Source organism: Pempheris klunzingeri, chromosome 5 (genome assembly GCF_042242105.1).
Source record: "Pempheris klunzingeri isolate RE-2024b chromosome 5, fPemKlu1.hap1, whole genome shotgun sequence".
NCBI lineage: Eukaryota > Metazoa > Chordata > Actinopteri > Acropomatiformes > Pempheridae > Pempheris > Pempheris klunzingeri.
The window spans coordinates 22,928,906-22,955,141 of NC_092016.1; the positions used below are offsets into that span (position 1 = coordinate 22,928,906).

Genomic DNA, 26,236 nt, shown 5'->3' on the forward strand with positions numbered 1-26,236 from the left:
TTAATGTTTAGGGATGGAAACCCTGTTTACTGTTAATGTTGTATGTAACTGAGACAGATTCTGCTATCAAACACAAAAGCAGATGTGCTCAAAATATCACCATGGCCTTACAGTGCCGACAAAACATATCACGCACCAACTAAATGGGCTCAGACGTGCAGCGCACAAACTAGAAGCTGTTAGTGAGTGGGTTTTATGATGGACATTTTCTCTCCTCAACTGACGTTCTTCTGGTGCTCCCAGCTCAGCGGGAGGCTTGACGACATCTGCATAAATAGAGCAGCTACTGAACACAATTTCCCAGCATGGAATTCTCCAAGGATACACTTTAGGCTTATAAATAGCAGTGAGCGCCGTGCATTCAAATCAGCTTATTTGTTTTACGTTACATGGCATCATCTTTGCAGCCACATGGCAGACTGTGGCCTTGTGTTGAGAAGCTTCTTACTTGATCCAGATCAAATCAACAAATCCCATAACATAACCGCTGTCGCCATAATTTGGCTTTAGAGCAAACCAACATACTTAAGATACTCTACATGTTATTTTCATTATTTAAAACAGCTCATTTGCTTTGCCCAGGATGCAGTTTAGTTTGCATTTCTGAATGGAGGCAATAATGGTTTGCATAGAGAAACATAGCACACAATGACAGGGTCTCCTTGTGTTTTTGCATTGAAACCATCGAACTGTATTGAAGCCATCGTCTGTTCACCGGAGGTGGAGCATTGTTGGACTTAGTGATTTGTTAAACAAAGCCCAAAAAGTGTTTTAAATGCGGCTCTGGGTGGTATTCCATTGATTCATTTACATGTTCTGTTATGATGTTAGAGTTCAACAATAGAAGGAAGATAGTGTATCAAGAGGAGAAACACCTTAGAATTCCCCTGAAATTTACATTGTGCTGCTGATGCTTCGGTATTATTCAATAACACCGTGTGTTTAGATAGATGCAAAATGAGATAAAAGAAGAAAGTAGATGAGTTTGTCTGCAATGACTAAATTCCAGTGTGTGCATTCAGGCTGCGATGCAACCGCTGGAGCTGATGATGGCCACTCTTGTTAATGCTTGTAATTCCACCAGAGGTGCCACGAGACTGAGTAGGGCATGACGAAGCATAGAGAATCCAGTACATTTTCAATGTTGGGTTTCTCTCTTAATTAAAGAGTTTGGTCTAGACCTGCTCTTTATGGAAAGCGTGTTGAGATAACACAACATAAATAAAGATTGATTGATTTCCCATCACTACATCAATATTATTTCATAAGCGGTGGCACCAGGCCACACGTCAACTGAGGTTTTTTTAACACCATGAACAGCGAGAGGTTCATCTTAAAAGTAGAAAAACACTTTCACTTTGGCCTGCTGCTTGTAGGCTACCACACAACGAAGTAGGAAATAACTACAATATACAGGCCAAACAGACAGAGTGAGAAATGTAGCCTGCTTGCTCATGTTAAAAGCATGAAAATAAAAGTAAAAATAACCAAATCAACAAAATATGAACAGGTCAACTGATTAGCTTGGCAAAACACTCTGCTCCGAGGACAGAGCAAAACCAGACCGCAGCCAGATGAAGATATGCCCTTTGGAATTTTGGGGCAAGTCTGTCATTCCTGACACAGTCTATTAAGTTAATATACAAAATGAAACTATAAATATTGTAAGACTTTCATGTCTTATTTATTCATTTAGAGGCTCTTCAAAGAGAACCACAGACATTTATCCCTCCATGTCTCAGACTGTGTTTAATGTCAGCTTACACATTGTTTCTACATATAGAGCAAGCATGTGTTCTATCTTTATACCCCTGTCAGCATGTATTAGAGGACTGTTACCCATGCTGTCCCACATCCTGAGTGTATAACATTGCTGATGCAAGTTGATAGATTCCTTTAAAGGTGTGTTCCAATATTCATAAATGGGAGGAGGGGGGGGGGAGACAGAGCATCTGCATGAGAACATCTGCCCTTACCGTGGTCTCGTCCTCATGCAGCACCTGGTCGTATCCGCTGAGTGCCACACAGAAAATGATGGCTGTGACATCCTCGAAACAGTGGATCCACTTCTTCCTCTCCGACCTCTGACCTCCCACATCAAACAGCCTGATGGACGCGGAGACATAGGAGAATAAACACATGTATACACAAACACACACACACGTTTACCTTTCAGCTGTAGCTCACAGCCAAACTAAGTAGCTTCTTTAAGTCCATTCATAGACTGCGCCTGTCTCTGGTTTCCCTCTTTCCGTTGGCTCATTATTCTAGCAGCTTACTTACAAATGTGACAATTCTGGCCGTCTTCCAGGCCATAAAATGGTGAACCTTGGGGTTTATTAGCCGACTTGTTGTTTCTACACCTGTGTGTGTGCCCCGTGAGTCTCCCTCTCATACTTTCATTTACTTTCTCTGCGTCCAAAAAGCTCAGTCAGTGTCTCTGAGGAGAGATTTGGGATCTCATAAATTCCAGCATTTTCATCTAATTATCAACTGGATGTACTGTTGATGTGGGGTATCAAAGGGTTTGTGCTCAGTAAAAAGACTGCGACCATATGGACTATACTAGCCATATGAGAGTTTCCTTCCCTCAGCCATCTAAAAGATGCCCTTACCCTGGGAGATTTTGAACTGTAATTCACCTCGTCTTCATAAGCTTGAAATGACCACTTTCTCATGTAAAACTTACATTTATGTGGCTTTTAAAATATGTTAGAAAAACCACTACCGGAGAGGAGTGAATCCAAAGTGAAATGAACCCAGTCCTGCATGTGATGGCTATATTGGTAGGTTGGCTGATGGGTTACACCCAGTGCAGGAACACTGTAGACTCCCACACACTGCCTGACTGCCAGTAATAGCAATTGAGCTGACAATATTTAGGCTTCTCAACAAAAACACACCCAGTGACCGCCTGCTCGACTGTAAGAGATACAGGAGAAAGCATCGTTCAGCAGAGGGTAACGTTTCTCTGCATGTTTAAATTGAGTGTGTGTCTGAGTGTGTATCAGAACACACAATAAATGGCATATGTACACGAGAAGAGATTAGGATAGACAGTGAGACAAAGTTGGAGAGTGATGGTGCGTCCATCCAGAAAAATAACTGGTGTCTACAGTTTTTTAACCTCTCTGCTCTGCCTGCCAACACATTTGTTTATGTGTGTGTATGCACACGCACACAACAGGGGCAGAAATATGGCAATGGCATTAAGAGGTCAGGAAAATACTCCTCCCATCTTTTCGCTTCCCTTTCCTGCTGCCATCCCAACACACCCCTCCTTTCTATCATCATTCCCACAGCTCCTTGCTCTAATTGAATCAGCTCTCATTAAAAAAGGCACTCAATCATAAATATAGACACTTGTTTAAAGCATTTAATCTTATTAATTACAGACTGCAGTTCCTGCTGTATGCATGGCTAGAGAAGCAGACAGAGAGATGAGTACAGTGTTGGTGACAGGAAAAGACAAAGAGGACAAAGCTACAGATGCGACTGTCACCGAGTTAATACTGACCTGAAGTGGAGGTTTTTGAAGGTAAAGTGTGTCTCGACGATGCCTGTGGTCTTCACTCGGGTCCTCAGGATGTCCTGCTCTGTGGGCTGGTAGTCTGCCGCACCGATCCGATCTAGGCTGTCTAGGTAGCTGCACACAGACACACACAACAAAGACACAATGGTAGATCAGCAGCAATCTACATCTAGCTAGATTGATTTCTAGTTAGATTTCAGTGTGCATTGGGCTGCAGTGAGAGAGTTAAACCAAAATAACAGTCTGCTCTTAGCTGGTACACTTAACTAATAATCATGACACTAGGACTAACAAACTCAACTCTGCTATACTAGAACAATGCTGTTTCTGTGCTTCCATGTCTGTATGGACCATGTCGCTTAAGGCTCAGTCTTTTAGCACGCCATCATGTCTGCAGCCATCAACTGGTTTCAGAAGATTCTTCTCCTCCTTTGAAGTCTGCCACAAATCCACTAGCAGCTCTGTGCTTCTCATCTTTTAGTCTCATGTTAGCTTAAGCAGTTGGAGGATGATCACTTAAAATGGATGCAGTTGTTTGCTGTGCTCCACTTTGCGTTACATTGTAATAATATACAGTATGTTAGGTTCAGGTGGGTGAAACTGTACTCATTTCATAACAAGCACAATATGCCACCCACTCACTGGATTACTGTCATTAGTAATGATAGTAAATGTGCTACTCTACTGGCTGCAGTGGGGTCAGTTTCTGTCCTCTACCTGCCTCCTCTCTGGGAGGTTATGGGATTATAATTAGTCTTACTTACTGGAGAACAGGAAATCTTTGTTGGTAGCTTCAAGCTGCAAGTGGACAATTTTTCATGTTCCACCATCAAACAAATTTCCCTTATCTGCCTAGTTCCTCCACATGTAATGAATAAAGGCCGTCCACCTTGGTTGGCTGATGAAATGCATATGGAAACCAAGTAACCGTGCCTATTTGCCACTAAGTAAGAAGTGATACAGGGAAGTGGGTGGATGAGATGACTCTGTTCAGTTATGTAATGGAATATCCCTGGAAGTGGACCTTTATTTGTTAATGTAGAAGTATAAATCAAATAATCCTGAACTCTACAGTTCAGTGATTCATCTCACAGCCTTTGCAGGGCAGCTCTCTGGCTGAGGGATTATTACTTTACCTCCTGTATCAATCCACACTACCATCAAGCAAAGAATAAGGGAGATGCTGAAGAAAGAACTGTGACTTGATTACATATTCACTTTTACACCACAGCCACTGAGAACCCTTTATTCTGACTGGCAGGCAGGTGTCCATTATGTTCTTTTATTGCCATGTGGCCTCTGCCCACCTTGCAGGGTATCATCCCTTACATGCTCCCTTCTGAAAAACAGTTTCACTTCTAAAAACGGAGTGCCGAGTGAGGTCTCAGCAATACAAGTTATTTTTCCACACACCGACCCTTCAGACATTATTAGTATTCTAAGCTGACAGAGACAGGCTGACAGGAAGACAGAGGAGCAGGAGAGATGAGAGGAACACATACCCAGACCATGCATCCATTTAGTGTAATGGATGTGAAGTTTGGATTTATTGGGGAGAGCGTTGTATCGGAACTTTTAAATGGATGCTGAGTTACTGAGAACGAGAGAAAAAACTAAAGGCTAGAGAGGGAGGCGATACTGGGCCGATGGTAACAAGAAGCGTTTGGCACACCGCACACTCACACACTCACACAGCTTCAGTGATAACAACTATTGATTACACAGAAAGGAATATGGGCTGGAGTTGGAGAGGAAGTAGATAGAGAGAGATGAAGGGGGGGGGGGGGGGGGGGGGACTAAGAGAATGTGAGAGCAAAAAGTCTGTTTTTTTTCCTGGGCCACAATGAGGCAAAGGTGCTGCAGGACCTTAGACACTCTGACATCATAATGTTATGACTGTATTTAAAGTGTAAAAAACATTTTTCCCTTTTAAAAGGTTAAACAGCTCTGCTAACTACTTTCCACAGTATGATGATTGACACATCAACAGCTGGTCAATCCAAATCATTCTAATACAACAAAATCACACTTTTATGAAATTCACAAAGCCAGATGCTGTTGGACTGTGCAAATGTTCTATAGTCATGTAGTCATTTTTATATTTTTCAAAATTGCTGTTTTAACAGCAGTAACAATATTTCAAGCATTGCGGCTCCATGTTGTCATGTTTGAACAGAATCAATGTGAATATCGAATATAACAGATCTACACTAAGCGACACACAGACACATCTGAGAAGAACTTCAGGCTCTCCCTACCATCATCGCCTGTAGCAGCAGTCCTTCATCACTTACTGAATCACATACTTTATGTCAGTAAGAAACAGTTAAATTGTAAGTTTGGACATTACAGACATATAATGTAATTTTTTAAACAAAAATGGCAAATTGACTGGTTTCAGCTTCTCAAATGTGAGGATTTGATGCCTTTCTTTGTGATATATGATAGTAAACTGAACATCTTTGGTTTGTGGATTGTTGGTCATATAAACAAAGACATTTGAAAATGTCATGTTGGGCTCTGGGAATTCATGAATGACATTTTTCCCTACTTTACGACATTTTATAAACTACATGATTAATTGGTATATCAGGATTCAGCAGACTAATTGATGATTATAATCGCTGGTTGCAGCCCTATAAACTTTCCTACTAAAGTCTACTAACTAACTAAAATCACCACCTTCTCAAGCTGTAAACTAGAAGTCATTGATTGTTGTCCTTAACGTTTGACCACTAAAGTATCTCTTCATCTCATCTTTCTCTCTTTCCTGAATGCCTGAAGAACACACTAGTAGGCTGCACTTAAATATTTGACTAGTGCGTAAGAAAGGTCAGTCAAAGTTGCCGTTGTTGTTGGGCTCACTGATGTGACTTTCATGACCTTTAGCACCACGGGAAGCTGCTCCTGCTCGCTGTGTGCACCCTGCAGTCACTTTTCAGATAAATATTTTTCATATGAACTCACATTAACACAAATGCTGACATTATTTCATGGATGGAACTGCTGCCCTCTGAGCCCCCACGGCAATGTAAATCACATTAAATCATGCCTGGGCAGGCTAATGACTTTTGAATGCTTGCCTGGTTTTTAGATGTACAGTATGTAGAACACCACTGCATTAGTCCTTTTACTCATCCTGATATTACTCATCACGGTGCACAAAGTCGATTAATACCAGAGCCCAGTGTGCGCTTCAGTCATTTCCCTGGTGATGTACTGTATTATAGATCTGCACAAAGGACAGACAACCGGAGAGAATGTTTTCTCTGTGGTGATAAAGACAAGGATGACCGTGTGTGTGTGTGTGTGTGTGTGTGTGTGTGTGTGTGTGTATTTCCAGCACAGAAAAGAGTTCTTCCGACAAGCTGCGATATTCGGCATCACTCTCTCGACACTCTGTTAACACGCCCTCCACCCTCCCTCTTTCTCTCACAGACTCCTCTGTTTTCAGTAGCCTGCAGTATTGTTGCATGTAATGTGTAAAAAGAGTCAGCGTACTGTTCAGTCATTAACATCAACTGAGGACTGGTAGTCTTTTTGTATTTTGGGGGGGAAACCAGAGAATGTACAAGAACAGGAAGCTGAGGCGGGACAGGAACATCCATTTTAAACTTTCCCAGCTTCTGTGTCATTAGTAAATGGATTTCACTTATTATCAACAGCATGTAGGTGATCTTTCAAAATATAGCATCATACTGTATCTGCAAGTGTATAAAACATAATTTTAATGGCCTGTATGTTTTTTTACAGTATCAGCCCAAAGGAGATTTGTCACGAACCAGCTTTTAGATGGGCAGACGTCTCCCCTACTGTAACTGTTGTGACACATATTTACAACTTCCACTTGTGACCTCTATGGAAGCTGCAGCGACATGATGCAACATAAGAGTAACGGGCCCCGTCATGATTTATCCCAGAGAAGATGAGAAACAAGGACATTTCATGTTGGAAGTGTTTTAGTATTTTAGTGTTTCATGAAGAAAAGCATGTAAAATTTAAAAGAATTAGCAGCACCTGCAGCACCAGGATGCACTCTGTTTATCTATTAAAATCAATGTGGCTGAAGTTGCTTTACATTATTACTCTGTAAGAAGTTCATTGATGTTAAATAATCAAATGCAATGGAATCAGTATCTGCAGTAAAGAATGGAGAATGAAGCCATTTTATTTGACAATTAATTTCAGTTAGTTAACAAGTTACTAAACAAGTATACTCAGATTACCTTCATTAGTGGCGACTATGCACTTGATCTATCTGTTCCTGCAGTCTTTCAGTGTAATAAACCAAAGCACCACAGCCATGCTCTGGTCCAGTGTCCATTCAACTACTTCATCTGGCATTTTAATTCCATTGAATGTGTGTGTATATGGAGGATGTGTGTTTTAATGGAGGCCAAATGGATACATGCATAAGACGATGTTACAAAAGCAGGGGATGTACATCATAAACAGTGTATGTGTATTGTGATAAATAGGTCAGTACATGCAGGGCATTTGCACAGAGGTAGAGAAGGAGAGAGAGAGAGAGGGAGAGAGAGAGGGAGAGAGAGAGAGAGAGAGAGAGAGAGAGAGAGAGAGAGAGAGAGAGAGAGAGAGAGAGATGGCTTTAGGCAGTACTTGCTTCTCTCTGAATAGAGCGTTCTGCTTTCTATGTCATACAAATACACATTACATGCATGTGTGACCACACACACACACACACACACACACGTGTGTGTCATAATCGTCTTTACTAAATACCTAACCTTTAGCCCAACGGTCACACCTGGCAAGTGGAAAACTGTCTTACCAAAGGAGAAACTGACAAAATATCTCAGCTTTGGAGAAATATTGACTTTCTTCTGCTGTTGGGGATTTTCAAGAAAGACACACATACGCACAGCCAAACGGAGTGTGGTCCGATCATGTGACATCTGTCCTATCAGTTCATTGGCTGGTTGGCCTGTTCTGCTCCACAGGCCACAACATAATAGGAAGTGTGCATCAATCTTTAATGTGACATTTAACACAGACACACAAATAGACACACACAGGCACACACCCACACACACAACACACACACAGACAGAGCGGATGTTCTTCAAGTTAATTGACCACATGTAAATGCTGATAGGACTATATTTGCCACAATGAGAAACAAGGAACTGCAAGTCTCCTGCTCTCCATCTTTTCTTGCTCTCTCGTCATTTTTGGACTAACTGACTCACCCTTGTGTTTACCTTTTTAGTCTCACTTCTCATCTCTCTCATTCTGTATCATTCGTCATTTTGATGCATTGCCTTTGTCCAAGCCTGTGCTGAACTTCTTAAAGTTTCCTCCTCTTATCTCTCGATATCTTTCCTGCTCTTTCTCTGTGTTTTCTCTGTCTTCTCTGCTCCCCGCATTGTATTCTGTTTAACGTAGCCTCTATGTCTGCATCAGCTTTGCTTCTGGACGCTTATTTCAGCCGGTAGATTCCCACCCTAATGGTGCATGTTGATCACACCTGCAGATGTGGTATCTTCTCATTTTAGTCAGTTCTAACGCTAGGTATTTTTCTGTTTTTTTAACTGACTATTGCCTCTGAATTCTTAGTAAGAAATCATGCATAATGAGGCACAAAGGCATAATCCACAAATGATGTACAAAAATGGACACTTAGAAACCAGTGTCTGCTTTAACAGTGAATGTCTCCCTTGCTTGGGGTTTGTTGCATCAGATGTAATGTAACAGGAAGCAGAAGTATTGCTGCTCTGGATACACACTCACTTAGAATGGTGGTTAAACTGTAGACCTGTACAATGTTTGACGTGTCCTAATACAGGATTTTGCCAAACACCTGCCGTTATTTTCCCCGACTGTGGCATGAATAACATTTGTAGTGTGGAGTTGGTGCGCACAAATTACTCACATCTTGGCACATGTTGAGGATTTCAGGCACATCCTGCTGCCTCGCATGTCAGAAAATCCTGAAATTTTAAGATTACCTCACTAACAAACTGTGCCAAACAGTTAACTGATCCCAGTAACATACTAGAAATCCAAAGGCAGGCAAGCATAACATTTTGCATAACTTCCCCTGGATGAATATTATGACTCACTAACATAAATATTATTCAATATTATTTCCATATAAGCATACTTGATGTTTCGCCCATTAAAATGCACTGTTGCCAGTTGTCACATGACTTTAAGTGTATTGGTTTGGTAAAGCTGAGAATGATGTTTAATATGAATTCATGTTAAGTGGTCAATGCATCACCTAAAGAAAAACACAAGATACATTCACTGCACCCAAGGTTAGAGCTAATGAGGGTGGTGTAACGTACAGTATGTACTGCACACCGCAGCACAGACTTCTGACTCCATCTGTCACTCTGCTTCAGTTTCTCTTTATGTCACTGTGTAATTTCGTTGGATGTATGGTGCACAATTAAACAAGGGCTACACGCACAAACATGGCACTTGAGGGAAATAACTCCCTGCCCCCCTCCCCCTCTCAATCCCTCGCTGTGTTCCTCCTGCTGTCTCTCTCTCTCCACCCACACGGAGGCACTCAGCATAAATCAGGCCTGCTACTTGTAATGGTGATTGACTGTGTGTCGTAATAGCTCATGTATGATCGCATTTAGAAGATTACAAACAAATAGTGTTGTGTGCGAGTGTGTTTTGACTTTTGTCTTTTATTATGGTGAGTGGGTTAGAGGGGGATGTATTGATCTGGCCTTAGAAAATCAGGACTCAGCTGGGAAGGTGGAATAACACACACACACACACACACACACACACACACACACACCCACACACCCACACTGTGCTGAGTCAGTGATGTGGTATTTCTGATGGCACAACACAAACACCATCAAATTCACAACACATACTGTTTTGTCCCATCCTTCACTATAAAGACACACTTGCACATAGTGTAAATGTGCACAAATTCAGTTTCTGCTTTCTCAGCTGACGGTGCTAATTAGATATAAATTACACTAGGACTCACCCAGAATCAATATTGCAAATAACTGTCACATTTACCTCTGTAACAATTATCTTAACACACACACACGCGCACACGCACACTCCTCCCGTAACTGCCTACCCATTTGCTTGCTTAATATTTGACATATTCACTAATTATGGACATTTTACTTTGTCTGCTAAAACAGATAAACCACCCCTATTTTACATCTCTTCCAGCTATTGAAATATGTAAAAAAAGAAGCATATTTTGATGATAACTTGTTGCCTTGTTATCTCAGATTCACCTGCTGAATTTAGAAATATATGGCTGTGTCTGAAACAACCTGCTCACAGACTGGGGTTCTTACTACTGCAGGCCGAAGTTGTGGCTACTCTGCTTGGCTTTAGTTTGTGACAAACTGTTGCTCCTAATGTACGTTTGCTAACCTGGCTCCAGCACACCTGTCTGTCCTGAGCGCAGACACACAGCCTGTCTCTCACCCACACACTCACTGCACACACTGAGTGCACCATAAGAAGCCCATCCACCCTGCCATTTTCTCACAGTATATACATTTAACTTAATTTTCTTCTGTGTTGTGTTGACTATAATGTGTGTGCAGATGACTGTGCCAGCTTTCTCTTCTGAACCCATTAAAAGGGACACAGGGTTAACTACATCTCTATAAACTGCGGAGGAACAATGCTGACTTGACATATGAAGTGATGCCATTAAGCAAACTCTGACTCTCTACTTGTGTGCTTAGGCTTATACTTGGCTTTGTTAATGTACTTTCAAGGGGAATAAGACAGTCTGCCTGAAGGTAGGAATTGATCAGATAGCCAAAAAACACACAAATAGCCACATGCACTGTACGTACTACTGCGCTGAGTCGTTGAGCTGGTACTCGCGGGCGCGGCTGAAACACTCCTGGATGCCTGAGTCGGACCACAGGCGCATCATGGCGGAGAGCAGCTCGGCGGAGTAAGGCTCTGTGTCCTCCATACGACTGACCACATCGCACACCATCTTAGCGTCCGCCTGGAGGAAACAAGGGGGGAGAAGCAGGAGGTTAGTATTCTTAGAGGCCTGACGGGGAGCAGGGGTAACAGTCAGAGATTATTTGTTCATGTGTACAACAACAGTATGATAAATTCTGTATGTTACCAAAATGTATGTGTGCTTTCAAAAACTGTAGAAGTGTTCGATAAGGCAGAAGAGTGAGAAACAAATGACCTGGAGGAGGGAGGGGGTTACCATGGGCAGAGGATGAGGAGGAGCAAATAGGAGGTTTGAGGTAATAACAATTACAGAAGGCAATTACAGGCAATGACAGAAGAAAAGTACAAGATTAGGTGGAGAGAGGAAAGAGTGGAAGCATTTTCAGCTCTCTATGGACCATTTACTCTCCTGGTTAAAGGCCTTCACGAAAGCATCATTTAAAATCCACGTGTCACTGCGAACCAGTACGGACGCAGAGACACACCAGAGAGCAGTTTACAGAGAGGTCTGACTTCAAATTTCATTTTATAGTCATCAAAGTGCAATGTGGGCAAACCTTCTGAATAGCTCTAAAAATAATGCTAGCTGTGCTTGGACAAAGGTTTAGTCTTTTCTGTCTTTTTTTAGCTGCAGAAGGCCAAAGAGGAGTTTGTTGTCATGTGGCGGTGATCTGGCTCTGGTTCCTTCAGACGGCTGGTCTGCACTGAACTCTTTCCAGACAAAGAGGCAGATAAAGCAGCTCCTGGTAACTGACATTACTGCAGAGGAGTCACTGTCTTATAAGAGTCCTGTCAATGAGCTGCTAGCTCTGGTTCACATCAGGCTACTTCATACATTTATTGCTTGATACAAGCAGCCTATCAACCATAAGGTCCCTATTGTGATAATGGATGTTACAGACCAGGATGGTATTTATTCATTGAGATGATTTTGGTTGAAGTCAGTCTTCTAATCTTCTATTTCTCTTGTTTAATTTATATTAGACGTGTCATTCTCTGTTTATGGAAAATCTTGCTAGCCACTTAGCTATGAATAAACCAGCACTTGGATTCCATGCTGGCCATTACCAGCATCTTGTCTGATTCCAGCAGTTGATCCTCATCCCCCCCCTCTCCTTGTTATTGATTTCTTTCTCTAGCACTTACCACACATCTCCTACATGGTCATTTCTTGCTTGCAGCAATAATGCCAGGACGCTGAGGCCGTGACCTTTGTACTCTTATATATTTGGTGGCTTCGTATGCTGATAAACTAGAAATCAAACGATTCTGCAGCTGCACGCTGACATGTACACATTAACAAGACATTAATAATTGGGGATGACTTTTGCTCCGTCTATGTTAAATGTAACACTATGATGTTATGACAATAACACAAAAAGAGTTAATGTTATGTTCAAATTTAGTTATATTGTCTTTCTCCACAAGGGGAAAGGAAAGCCCAGTTTTATTGAACATAAATTCCTGTACGTCTGTCTGAAACTTGATGAGGGTCCTTTCTAAAATAAATGTATTACAGAATGTATTGTTGGTGTCTCGAACCTGCCTTATTACATGGAAAAATCTTAAAATGGATTTGTCTATGTAAGATTTTCATAACCTCGATGACACTTAATTAGCTCACTTATTCTTCGAATGGCTGAGGTTGGAGAGATCATTTCTTAGTTTTGGACTGGAAATAGATTATCTGGAAAAAAATCTTGGTATTAAAAAATACTGGTGTTTTCACCAGACATCTCAGAAACTACAAAATATACAGCTTTCAATACATTACAATACAACATAGGATTTTACTGTTGATGGCAATATTACAGTTACTGCAAATAACACACTAGGGTTATCCTAACCCCACAGATAATAAAGCTTGCTGATAAACTGAAATTGGCAGTTTAGAAACACTGAACTGCATCTCATTAGAAACTTTACACCACATTTGGTTACAAATTCACTATGTAGAATACAATTTAATTATATTGCCCGAGATTCAAAGTAATCATTTGAACCATTTGATCCTACGGGTGCAATTTAAATGACTAAATTCTTAAACATCTAATCCTACGTCTTTGTAACAGAGCAATAATGTAACACAAACCTTGCAGTGGCTCTATAATCTGAGTCAGCAAGACTTAAATACCCCGTGTGCTATATGTTACTCAAAAGAATCAAATATACAAATAATAGACCTAAATATACTTCACTAGAGTGTACGGTTACAGCCTACAGGCACTTCTATAAATGCAATATTTTTGTTATTGGGAACTCAGAAATCTTCGAGTCAGCAAAAAGAAATATCAAACGGAATGAACACAGTTTAACTTCCAAGCAACTGAATACCACTAAAATCAATGAATCTATGCAACACTACACCTGGCTAACTCCATCACTGGAACAATATATATTGTCAGGTCTCCTCTCTCTTTTACCTATGAAACAGTATAGTGAGTGGATAGATGAATGTTGCTGTGCCCTTACGCTAATTTTATCCAGACATTACTATTACATTACACTGCACTCGGGGGCTGAAATTACAATAACTGAAGGCCTGATGAGTTTCCACATTACCTTGAAATTCACAGCATGCCACTCAGTGAGGGAGAGATAATAACAGATTGCATGGGTTTGGAGATCTGACAGTAGTATATGCTTACAGTCTGCTCCTCCAGCCTCCTGATTAACACCCAGTCTGACGCCCTCACACCTGCAGCCTCAGTCACATTTCATTTACTGAAGGATTTCACCGAGTTGCTGGGCTAACCCCACATCCAAGAGCTAATGATGTCAACAAAGACTTCTCCGGCGGATGAGGAGTGATTTCACAATGATGCTTCCTGATGAAATGTTATTTTACACGACGTTACAACACAATAACTCAAGGCTTAAAAAGGCGCGATTCATTTGTCTAAATTCAACAGACGCAGGCTTTGATATGATCATTAAAGAGCTTCTTTGTCCCTTTCTTTTTTCTTATCGTGCATTTATTTATTTCTTCTGGTTTTCCCCTTCCTTTTCTTGCCCTCTTTCACATCTCCGGTCTTGTCAGCCATCCGGCCAAAGTCATGGATTCCCTTCTTTTACAATAGCTCATTGTTCCTGTCAACAGAGGGAATCTTTAAATCTACTGGCTGAAGCTGTCCTCCGGACTTAAGCTTCCACATCTATAATACATATGCCATTATTGCTTCTGTTTGGCTCAAACAAACGCTGTTGCGTTTACTGGTTTGGGTTGGTGTGTCAAGCTGTCAATCAAAATCTGCTGCAGACCCATCAACCAGATGGAGACCCACCTTTTCACCACTTGCAAGCAGATTCAGCTAGACCTTACGTCCACAGAGTGAGATTAGACAGTGACAAAAACAATCAATCTGTTGATTGTGAACTGTTAGGAAAGCAATCTCCTGATTGGTCATCGTAATGTAATGGCCTAATTTACACGTCACCATGTCAGTGCAGTGTCTTAATGACAAGACTGAGCGTCTACAGCAATGGTAGCAACTGTGAGGCCATGTTTTGATGATCTTCTGCATGCTAACATACTCACAGTGATAATAACAGTGATGTTTAGTAACTATTATGTTGCGGCTGATGGGAATGTCATCGGTTTATGACCAAATACCTGCAGAACTAAAGTGTTGGACAAATTCAAGTTCTGACCTGATGATGCCAGATGAAAGGTCAGGAATTATTACAACACCGATATTACAATTCATTTTCTGGGGACACTGAATGAAGCACGAATAAGCAGAAATCCATCCAATAGTTGTCGAGATATTTCAATAAAAAGCATAAATGCTGTCAGTGCACGTAGCAGTCTAAAAACTGTCCCATCAACAAGTTAACTGTCAGTCAGTGACAATTCAAGTTTCGGCCTATTGGTTCGCTTGTAAAATCAGTGTGAAGACAAACTGGACCGGAGCTGAAAGGCAGCTTTGCTTCTTGTTTTTTCCTTATTCGTGACTGATGGAACTGAACTACAGCTGTGAGAGAGCCCTTAGTGTTTGTGTCGTAAATGACAGCGGATCATCTGATTATGAAGTGACTCTGGTGGACAAGGCTTCAACCAGACATTTCCTCTATTATTTCCTTTACGTCTTTATCGCGTGCAGTTTTCTACTTCCTGTCTACCACTGTAAGCCTACCAACTGTCCACCAACCTGACCTCATCCAGTCACCCGGCCTTTCTGTCAGCCATTAGCCATCTCTCCATCATCATCATCATCGTCATCTCTGTCATTGTCTTTTTCTATCTGAACTCTATCTGCACTCATCTCTCTACAGTTTTTTTCCTCCATCTGTCCTTCATCTCTCCTTTCATCTGTGCTCATGACCATGTTTGTTTTGTTCATCTCCATTTGTCCTCCCCTGGCGTCATGTTTCTGTTTTCTCCCCCTGCTTCTTCTTCCTTTCCTCTGGTTTCTCCCTGTATTTCTATCCATCCTGTCCCTTTTTATTCTTCACACCAGCCTTTCCTCTCTCATTCTTGCCTAACTCACTGTCCTTTGGTCGTTCTCTCCTCTCTCTCTATCTCTATTTTTGCTTCCCCATCTCTTTCCCCCTCCCTCCTTTCCCACTCTCTCTCCTCCCTTTCAATCAGCTTCTTTCATATCTCTGCATCCTTTCCCCCTTCCCTCTCTCCCCCCTCCAGCTCTACCCTCCATTTCTCACCTCTGTGACACTGACATGAACGTCACTGTCCTCTCTTGTGTTAAACCATTTTTAACTCTGTCACCAAGGTGTGTGTGTGTGTGTGTGTGTGTGTGTGTGTGTGTGTGTGTGTGTGTGTGTGTGTGTGTGTGTAAGGCAAGTGTGTTTCTACGTTTGTCCCATAGATTTCCTTCTACTTCTTTACATTTTGTGTATATATCAATATCCTGTTTCTCTCTGGACTCAAAGGCTCTGCCCACGTGATGCGAGTGTGTGACCTGCAATCACGGACACACACACACACATATCATCAATTTTAAACCTTTTTATTTATTTACCAGGAGAGCATGTACTGTCATTTGCAGCAGTGCTTTGCCTCAGTTTCATACTGTTCAGTTAAATTCCTCACTGCATTGCTGTTCACTGGCACTGGGTTACTTGTTCACTTTAGCTGCCTCTTATTATTGTGACAGCAAACAATGTCCTCATCCCTTATCAAAACCCTATTTTTATCCCCTCAGGTTGAGAGTTTCAGTTTGATTAATTCACTTCAACACCCCCAACTGTGTCCTCTATGTGTCCAACAGCCAGAATACAGGAGGGAGGAGTGTTAAAATGCTCATCTGAGCCGCCTTCAGTCATGACCATGCGCTCACAGCATTTAAGCTCAGCAAGCAGCAGCGACTGTTGTGTGTTCTGTAGGACTGGAAGCTACAGTACAGAGACAGTCTGAAGCCTCATGTCTCGTCAGAGTGACCTTTCAAATCTCTGAACTGTTGACACACACACACACACACACACACACACACACACACACAGTGAGAGGGGTGGTGACGTGTGGGGAAAACATTGCTTACAAAGTATTGCAATTGTGTATGTGAGAGTAATTGTAGTGTTATTTTCATATCAGCAGTTAAATTTCTATGTAAGTGAATTCTGTGCATGGGCTCTTTATATAGTATTTGTAATTTTGCTATAATTTTTTATGTAGTTTTAGTACTTGCATATTTTAGTGTCATTGATGGGAGGGTTATGATAGCTTTGGATAACTTGTAATGGTACTTATGTTTCAAGTGTTTTAATCAAATTAGATTGTTGCATATAAACAAATAAAGTATTTCAGTCTTTTTATTTATCTTTTCATAGGACCTTACGCTTGTCTTACTTTTACTTAAAGTTGATGATAACAGCCTTGGTTAATGTCTCTGTGTGTATGTTCCTGTCATTCAAGTGTAATGACAGACTTGCTGTCTGTTTGCCTGCTCTTCATTCCTGCTTGGACGTTGAATAGGCAAGCAGCTGTGCCATCATCATCATCATCATCCCTCCCACATCCTCTGCATCTGTTCCTTTTTCTCCTTCCTCCATCCGTCCATTCAATAGCCAAGCAGAGCTCTGTCATTTACTGTAGGACCTTTCACCTCTCGTATTGTCCCCGGTCTATAGCCAATCATCCCTCTGCACAGTACATTATCACGCCCACCACCCATGTACCTGCCTAAACTAACTATCCCCAACACATCCACCAAACAAACACTCATCCATCCGTGTGTGTGTGTGTCAGTGTTTCCCCTATAGAGGCTGAGCACATCTGTTATTCTAGAGAACAGATGTAGTATAACGTAGTTATACAAATAGTTACACAGATCCAGCTGTAAAAAACAATTTTAAAAGCGTCATCTATTCTTTATGTTACAGACTACTACACCCACATCCAGTTTTATAATTTGCTAGTTTATTCCAGCAGACCTGGGTCAGACTGTCCTCTCATCCTGTCCAGCACTGGACAGGATGAGAGGAAACCACACAAGCATGGTCCAACTGAGGCTTTACGTTTCAGCTGCACTCAACTTTTATGTTTTCTCATGCAGGTGAATACATTTGGACTGCACAAAGAAAGGGTTGTATTTGAAATTAATATAAATGTCTATATTAAAGTGCTACAGTAATCACAAATGGATGGATTGTTAAGGCAGGGGTGCTCAGATTCTGTAAGCAGTTTTATTTACTCCACAATTTCATTTAGTCAGGGATAGGATTACACAACATGATCTGATTCACAATCATCATCAGATCAACATCAACAGATTTCCTTTTATGTTTTATTACAGAGAATGATGATGTTGCATATCTCAGGGATTTGTGTTAGATCAGCCAAGCCAATATGGCATTGTTGAGGCTGATATTTTCAAAATCTAATACAATGTAGATTCTTTTTTAATATAATCATGAGCTAAGAGGTAAATGCTAATGTCAGCATGCTACCATGCTAACAAAGTCAATGCACACTGACATTTTGCAGGTAATATTAACCAGATTCATTCAACATTTAGCATGCTAAATTAGCACATTTGGTAATTAGCACTAAACATAGATTGCTCCAAATTGGTGGACTGACTGACTGACATCACTGTTCATGGAGACATGAAGCTAGCGTGGAACTTGTCAGCTGTCTCTGCTGGACAAACTATGTAATCGAGTCACTGTTTCACCTCAATATACTGACATTTACCGTTACTTACAACAGATAGGCTGATACCAATACTTCAGTAAGCTAGTATCGGCTAGCTCTCATTTGGGTAACCTTGGTTTTAATGAGGGTGATGGCAGTAACTATAATCGGTTTCACTAATCATCATTAGCGAGTAAGTAAGTAGCGGTTTGACTGTGTGCGGCTGACCAAATGTTCTTATACGTCTACACTTCAGTAGTGGCGACATAAATAAATCTTCCAGAGTTCTGCTCAACAATAAACAAGGTTGATTATTTTCCACACCAACTTTCTATCAGCCATTCACCCTCTATCTCAGCCTCCCGTCTAATCAAGGTCTTGGAAATAGGCAGTGCTGAAACAAGATTTAGAGGACAACAATGTGCCTTACAAATGGGATAATGAAGAGATGGAGGCAAAAGTTTCCAGTCTGCAGTTTTCTGTGTGTGTGGGGGAAAAGAAACAAAAAAATGAAGGCCTCTGGTTCCATTGCTCGAGCAAACGCATCTTTATGTTATTTTCCTCATGGCGGAGATTTGTGCTGAAGTGGGGGAGGGGCGTGCTGAGGGTGTGTAACGTGTTTGCATTAAAACTTGTTCGTAGCTTTAGTTGGCAGAGGTGCAGACACAGACTCCAAAATTACCTTTCATGTGTTAAGTTTGAATTCTTTCCTTTAGCGACACTGTTTCTCATATATTGCACATAAACATGTATGTATATTCTTTCCAATACTATCATCCACATGAGTGTAACTCTGTGACCAGGAGTTTGCAGAGATGTCAGCAGTCATACGTCTGATGAGCGGGTCGTCCGCAACAACTTGTAGCACGTCGGATCTTTTCTCTGCAGTTGATTAAATACCCGTAGTCATCACACAGCAGCAGGGATGATGCATCTGTTTCATCAACAGTCTCTGATTTGAGATATGGTGAGATATTATATTATATTATTCTGTCATGTCAAAAGTATTATTTTATTTTGTAACCCTCTGCAGCGGCACACAGCTCGACATGTACAAACCTGCAATTATCTCTAAATTAATTGCAGACCCGATCCAACCTGTTAATGAGAAACCTGACCTGACCCATAATCAAATATAAGCTCAGCTGCTGGGATGGGAAGAAACAAACTCAGGGTAGGATGATGTTGGTGCACATAACGGTAAGGGATCATATGTAAATGATGAAAACAAACCGAGGTAAAAAAATACCCTGCATGTTTTCAATCAATGTTTACTTGATTTCCTCTTGTTCAAAGCCAACCATGGCATAGGCTGAGTGAGCGGAGCTCATGTGATTGGCCATTGCTGAAGCTCGTCCTGACTCCACCTGCTGATTCTGTATTCCTCCTGTATTCTCTCCTCCAATAATGTATTCAGATTCTCTTCCACTTTGCTCACAGCTGCACCTGGCTGCACCCGCCTGTGGTCACCAAACTTGAAAGGAAATTGCTGGTAATGCCCGTTTGTGTGTTACAGAAACACCATGTGAAAATCTCTGTTGTGTCGGAAACATGCACGGGGTTGTGTGTGATTTATTTGCGCATTAGCACTGGTCAGTACTGTCTTTGGGATAAGAGCTACGGCAGTGACAAAGTCCATGAGCCACATTTAAATCTAAGCCCATGGTGTGCTGAGACACCACGAACATGCTCCCTTTCAAATATTAAGTTGAAGCGCTCTCCGTCTGTCCTCCTGTGCTAGGTGCTGATCCCACTCGAAGGGATTTGATTTGATGTAAATGTGTTACAGCACTGTGTAAAGCTCTGTTCCAGCTTCCTCTCTGCTCCTGATGCTCTGTCCTCTCTGACAACAGACACACAATGCCTGATATGGAATGAGAGAGAGAGAGTGCGTACATCGGGGTGTGTGGGTATGATAGAAGGACAGTGAAAGAAGAAACTGAGCGCGTTTTCCATTGGTGTGTAAATGTGTGTGTGTGTGTCCAGACAGAGCGTGTTCCAGTGCTGGGCAGTGGGCCACAGACACACTTAAAACCCACAGCCCAAGCCAAGGATACTGTCTAAACAGACATATTGGAATCCACAGGGTCAGCATATGTGTGTGTGTGTGTGTGTGTGTGTTTGAGCCTGCGTGATAGTAATGGGACTATTCAGACAAGTAAAGTGGGAATGCTCCTTTCTTCCTACACAGCCGTCTTTGTACACGACTCAAACTTCTACACACACACATGCATGCATGGACGAACAATTGCACACAGACACACCATCACGCAGCAGTTGTCAAGGAAACGGAGAAAGTAATAATCTTTTAGCTTCTGTTCAATTACCTACTCTTATCTAGGAGGACATAACTAGAGTCACCTGTAATATGTGTGTAACACTATGAAGGCAAATCACTACAAAAGGCATGGAAACATATTCTTACATGTCAAGTACCACTGAATACATCTACATGTATACATACACAGTCAGTAAATCAGTTAAGTTAGAAAACCATGTTTTACATACGTATAACATACAGATTTGGCAGTAATCAGATTTGGCCACAACAAAAACAGTGGACTGGCACAGACTGTATTACAGACTGTGTATTTAAAGTTCACACTGTGTAAGATACCTGCCTAGTAATGTATGACCATCAATGAGAATCTGAAAGAAACAAGTAGTCTGTTGCCCATGTGTGACCTATTTTCAGTTTTAGTTCGCACATCATCGGCTAGACTAAAAATGTCGTTTTCACCACAGCCACCATCAGAGCTTAGTGTGGTAATAAAGATGAGGCTGTTGTGAATGTCAGTAGTTTTGTGTCTCTTGGGTGCTAAAAACCTTGGTACTGGCTCAAAAAATACCAAATTAAAACTAATGATGGTACTAGATGAAAAGTCAGGGGATCACAGGAGTTATTACAACCCCTGCTGATCGGGACATGAATGTGCGTACCAAAGTTCAACGGCAATCCACCGAGTGGTTGTTGAGATATTTCACTCTGGGCCAAAGCGAAGGACTGACCGACCCACAGACAGACTAACGCTGCCAAGCATAGAAACACATCCCTAGTGTGGTTAGCGTGTTTCTTTAGCCCCCTGAACCAATGAAGGAAACCAGGTTTCTCCTTTACGTCATGTTTAAGAGATCAAGCAGCTGCAGGAGGCTGACAATAACCAGATTACTTGACTGCATGTAAATGCACTAAGTGGGAGTGCATCCCATCATGTAGACCTTTTTGTCCAACATTTATGTAAGCACAGCAGCTGTAAAGAAGATACATCTATCCCTAAGGGGGCTGCTTTTGCAATCATGGCCAGCTTTCTTATGCATTTTCACTTTGTTGTGCAGTCATTTATCAACAGCATTAATCATCTGACATGAAATATTGACTTTAAATTATTTTATTCCAAGCTTGAGTAACTGAGGGCCATCTGCAGTAAGAAATGAGTAATGCGTTTTGGCAAATGGTATGGCACCCTAATTTAATTATAAATCAACACAAAGAACTACTACTACTGAGTGATGTAATTACACTTAAAACAGTTAAATTAAGAGTGTTTTCCAGAAATAACAGACCTCAGGACGCCTTTATGGACCAGTTACGATCAAACACTCAACAATGTCCTGTCATGCACATTAATCAACTGACACTCACATACTGGTTTTCTTACTGTTGTCACTGTGTAGTGCTGTACAGTATGTCTGTGTGGAGTGTGTGTATAGTGTTTGACTTCAGTTTCACTCCATCTTATAAATAGTATGAATATCTATGCTATAGAACATGTGACTTATGGTGTGCTAAGGAGGACTGCATGGTGAATTTGACCAGCTGTGTGATTACATAAAAAGCCAATAGAAAGATGCGATTAGAAGCTGACACGCTTGGACGGTGAAGAAACATTTCTGTGGATTCAAAGTGTTCTCTGAGACTGCCCCCAACCAAAGATTTTTGTAGTTGACTTGTAGTCTTTAATCAAGGTATTAGTCGACTAGGCGTCGCCCATTTAGAATATCAATTTAATCAATTAATTAATTAGCTCTCGAAATTAGCCCACTCTTTGGATTTCCTGCCTGAGATAACAATATCTGCTCAAACAGCTCAAAACAGCAGGGACCAGCTGAGTAAACACCAATGACTGTCCATGCCGCTAATTCCTGTGTCTGTTCTTTCAAATTAAAAGCCCTCTAGCATTTCATAAACAGTCCAGCTCATGGATGTATGGTCAGCCACGTGGTTTTGGCCTCACTTTGACAAGGCGCAGCTCCTGAATGGATTCACACTTATCTTATATATCTTTTAGTTGTCTTCAAAAGCATTCAGTGTCAAAAGAAAAAATGAGAGACTGGAGGAAAAATAACCTTCAAGGTTCAATTTTAATGTTTCGCATGAGACCAAAATGTTCAATTCTGGTTAGCTTAGTTAACAACTGTATATCTATACAATGTAGGCTCAGTTTAGATCGTTTCCACAAGGGAAAGGATATAATATTCATTTCAGACTGATTGAGACCAGTTGTCACACAGTCGTGCACTGACTGAACACTGAATGTGCTCAGTGTGGTGGTAGGTTAATAACTGAGAATTAGCCAAACAAGTTCATTTTCATCTTGTTTGAAGTTAACACAAATGGCACAACACAAAAGTGGATTAATAAAACACGGGCAAAAAAGAAACAGACAGTACAAAATCTAAATGTAAGAGTGTGTGTGCGTGTGTGTGTGTGTGTGTGTTGCTGACGTCACAGCATCAGCCATCAGATATCTCGGGGAAAAAAAACATGGCTGGCATTCTCTATCAACAATCTGTTCTCACTCCCCTTTCTCTGGCTCTCTCTCACCCTCTCCCTCTCTCTCTCTCTCCCACCCCTCCCCTCTTCTCTTCTATTTTCGGACTTGTGATCTCTCTTTCAATCATCTTCTTCGTCCTTCTTGTCAATCACACCTCCTCTCTTTCTCTCTCTGTCTGTCCCCTCCTGTCTCTCACAGTCTAACCTTTACCATTCCTCCTCCGGACAAACCTCACATAACGTCACTGTAATCCAGCGGCCTACAAAAAAGAACACACACACACACACACACACACACACACACACACAAGTGACTTTACACGCACACTCATTTATCGTTTCTCTCTCTGTCTTCTCTTTTTCCACCTCCTGCGGTCTTTCTATCTTTATGATTTCACCTCATTACCATCTCTCTTCTCTCCTCCTCAGTTGTCTGCTGGCACACCCCACCCTCTCGCTCCATCTCTCTTTCTCTCTCTCTCTCTTTCTCTCTCCTCTGCGTCATGTGACTCTCAGCTGCAGTTGCCATGGTAACCATCCTCATTTCCCAGGAATGCAATCTTGTGTCTGATTCTCTCTCTCGCCCTTCGAATCCCTTCTACCGCACCCTCCTCCTCCTCCATCAGCATCATCCTCCCCTTCCTTCATATATCCCTCCATCCCTTTCCCCACTTTACTTTGTGTTCACCTCTCCTCTCCTCCCTTCTGCCTTCCTCCTGTCCCGCTGTTCTGAATTCTTTTCAATATACCAATAGTTTAAATCATTTTCTGCTCCAATTCTGCCTTTCAAACAATAAAATTAATTCCGTTAGCGATACAGATGTCAGATGCAAAAGTATCTTACTAGCTTGAGGTACACACACCGCCTCCTCCGCCTCCCTGTCTCTCCCACTCCCTCTCTCTCTGTAGCACTTGCTGAATAATGGAAGTGATGAAATATTAAATTGTTGTTCAGACCTCCTGTAGACTGCCCCAATGGAGCCCTAACACACGGACACACACAGACGTATATGTGTGTGTGAGAGTATGTGTGTGGTCCAAGCCTTGCTCCAGTGGAGCTTCCGTTTCCACCACCCTCACAGGGCATCCTGTAACCACACCCAAGACAACACACACACACAGAGGAGGGAGGTGGCGGATATTGGGCATATGAGCAGACCCTTAAATTACATTTAGTCAATAGCAGCCAGAGAACACGGGAAGCAAAAAGAAAAACTCCTACTGTCCTCACCTCATCCCCGAGAGAGGTGGAGAAAAAGATGGAGCGAGCTGGAGGAGGAGCAAGCACGGCTTTGCATGCATCATGAATGTGTACATGAGTGTGTTACAAAACGTTATGTACTGTATGCAAAAACCCTGGTTTCTGCTTTTGCACAGAGATTGTGTTGAGAACAATATTGTATTGTTAAATCTCCAAATCAGCAGCAAATGGTGGACGAGTGATGAGCGATCATGAGCATGTGTTCACACCATTTGGGCTCTGATGTCTGAAATCTCAGATTTTCAATTTGAGAGACATCATCTTTGCTGGGTGTGTTTTTCACTGAACAGTTCATCATTTCAACAGAGTCTGAGCTCCCAATTTACTTGTTATTTGCTCATTCTTCAATTCTGTAGCCAGCAGAAGAGGTTACAACCGTTTTGGTTATTTCCCACTAAATATTTTTCTAAATTTGTGTCTCGTCTGTGAAGTGGACAGGGCCAAATTAGAAAAAGATTTCATGATGTTTCACTCAAAAGATGAAGACAGTAGTGAGGTTGTCTTGTTCATGGCAACAGCCAAATCTAATCAGAGCACACCCACACAGCCCTTACATTAGCTTTGAGTTTTTGACTGTTACGTCATCTGCTTTTCCCCCAAAACTTAAAGATAAAGATTTAATGTTATCTTGAAAATTATTTCAGGGCGAATTAAGACTAATTGGAGCCAAATCAACTGAGCTCAGTGTTTTAAAGTTAAGGATTCCTTTCTTTATATTTTTTACATTTTGCCTTCATGGTTGACAGTACAAATAACGTCAGGAAATACAGGAGGAGAGAGAGACAAGACATGCAACAAAGGTCCCCAGCCAGTTTGGCATGCAACTTGACCACCAGACACTCCGAAACAACACATTTTTATTCAGGAGTGGGTGTGCTCAGTGTAAAAGCTGACTGCTTTAGTTTACTACAGTCTATGGTGAGATGTATTGTCTGAAAATCTTGTTTCGCAGTAGTTTAAGCAACTTGGATGTTGGTGCTGCCATACAAATAATTTTGACTTTGATATTGATACCAGACAAGGTTATGGAGAAATTCTATTTGGATAGTAATAATTGTACAATAAAAGTCTTATTCCCCGAAAAACATCCACTGAAGAAACAATGTGATAAACCAGTTCAACACATGCACGACTCTCATACCATAAAATGTGCATGGAATCACTTGGTATAGTTTGTGGTTCAGCTTATCAGGGAATGTGAGGGTGAGAAGTGGTTGTGGCTGTGTGAGGCAGGAGTCGCTCAGTGACATCCCCTGGCCAGGCTCTTTAGAGGTGGAGGACTTTTCCCCTCCACAATCCCCTCAAGTGGACATTAGTGTGGTGGACAACCATGGTGGTCCTAAGCCATGTCTATTGGAGCTGTTGGCTCCAGGCCCAGTAAAGCCCCAAGCTGGTGCTCTCAGGTCTCTCTCTGCGGACATCTCACTCCCTCTCCCTCCCTCTTTCTCTCCCTCTCCCTCCCTCCCTCCCTCCCTCTTGCTTAAACTCCTCTAAATGATGAGTCTTTATCAACATATATTTCAAAAAAAGTGCAGTCTCACTTAAGGGTGGGGGCTGGCTATGCACCTGTAACCCCAAGCCCCAACCCCAAGAATTTCATGATATAGTCAAGTCCCAACCAGTTGACTATCA

At 41.7% G+C, this 26,236-nt stretch overlaps 1 protein-coding gene across 2 annotated transcripts in view; it reads right to left on the reverse strand.

Annotated features, from left to right (window-relative positions):
• gnao1a (guanine nucleotide binding protein (G protein), alpha activating activity polypeptide O, a) overlaps positions 1–26,236 on the reverse strand; it is a 90,943-nt gene that overhangs the window by 18,010 nt on the left and 46,697 nt on the right. For both annotated transcript variants that reach the window (XM_070831114.1, XM_070831113.1), the window contains exons 4-6: positions 11,356–11,516; positions 3,518–3,646; positions 1,977–2,106 (exon numbers count right to left, since the gene is read on the reverse strand). In XM_070831114.1, the coding sequence (XP_070687215.1) occupies positions 1,977–2,106; positions 3,518–3,646; positions 11,356–11,516 (420 nt within the window). The remainder of the gene's footprint in view (positions 1–1,976; positions 2,107–3,517; positions 3,647–11,355; positions 11,517–26,236) is intronic.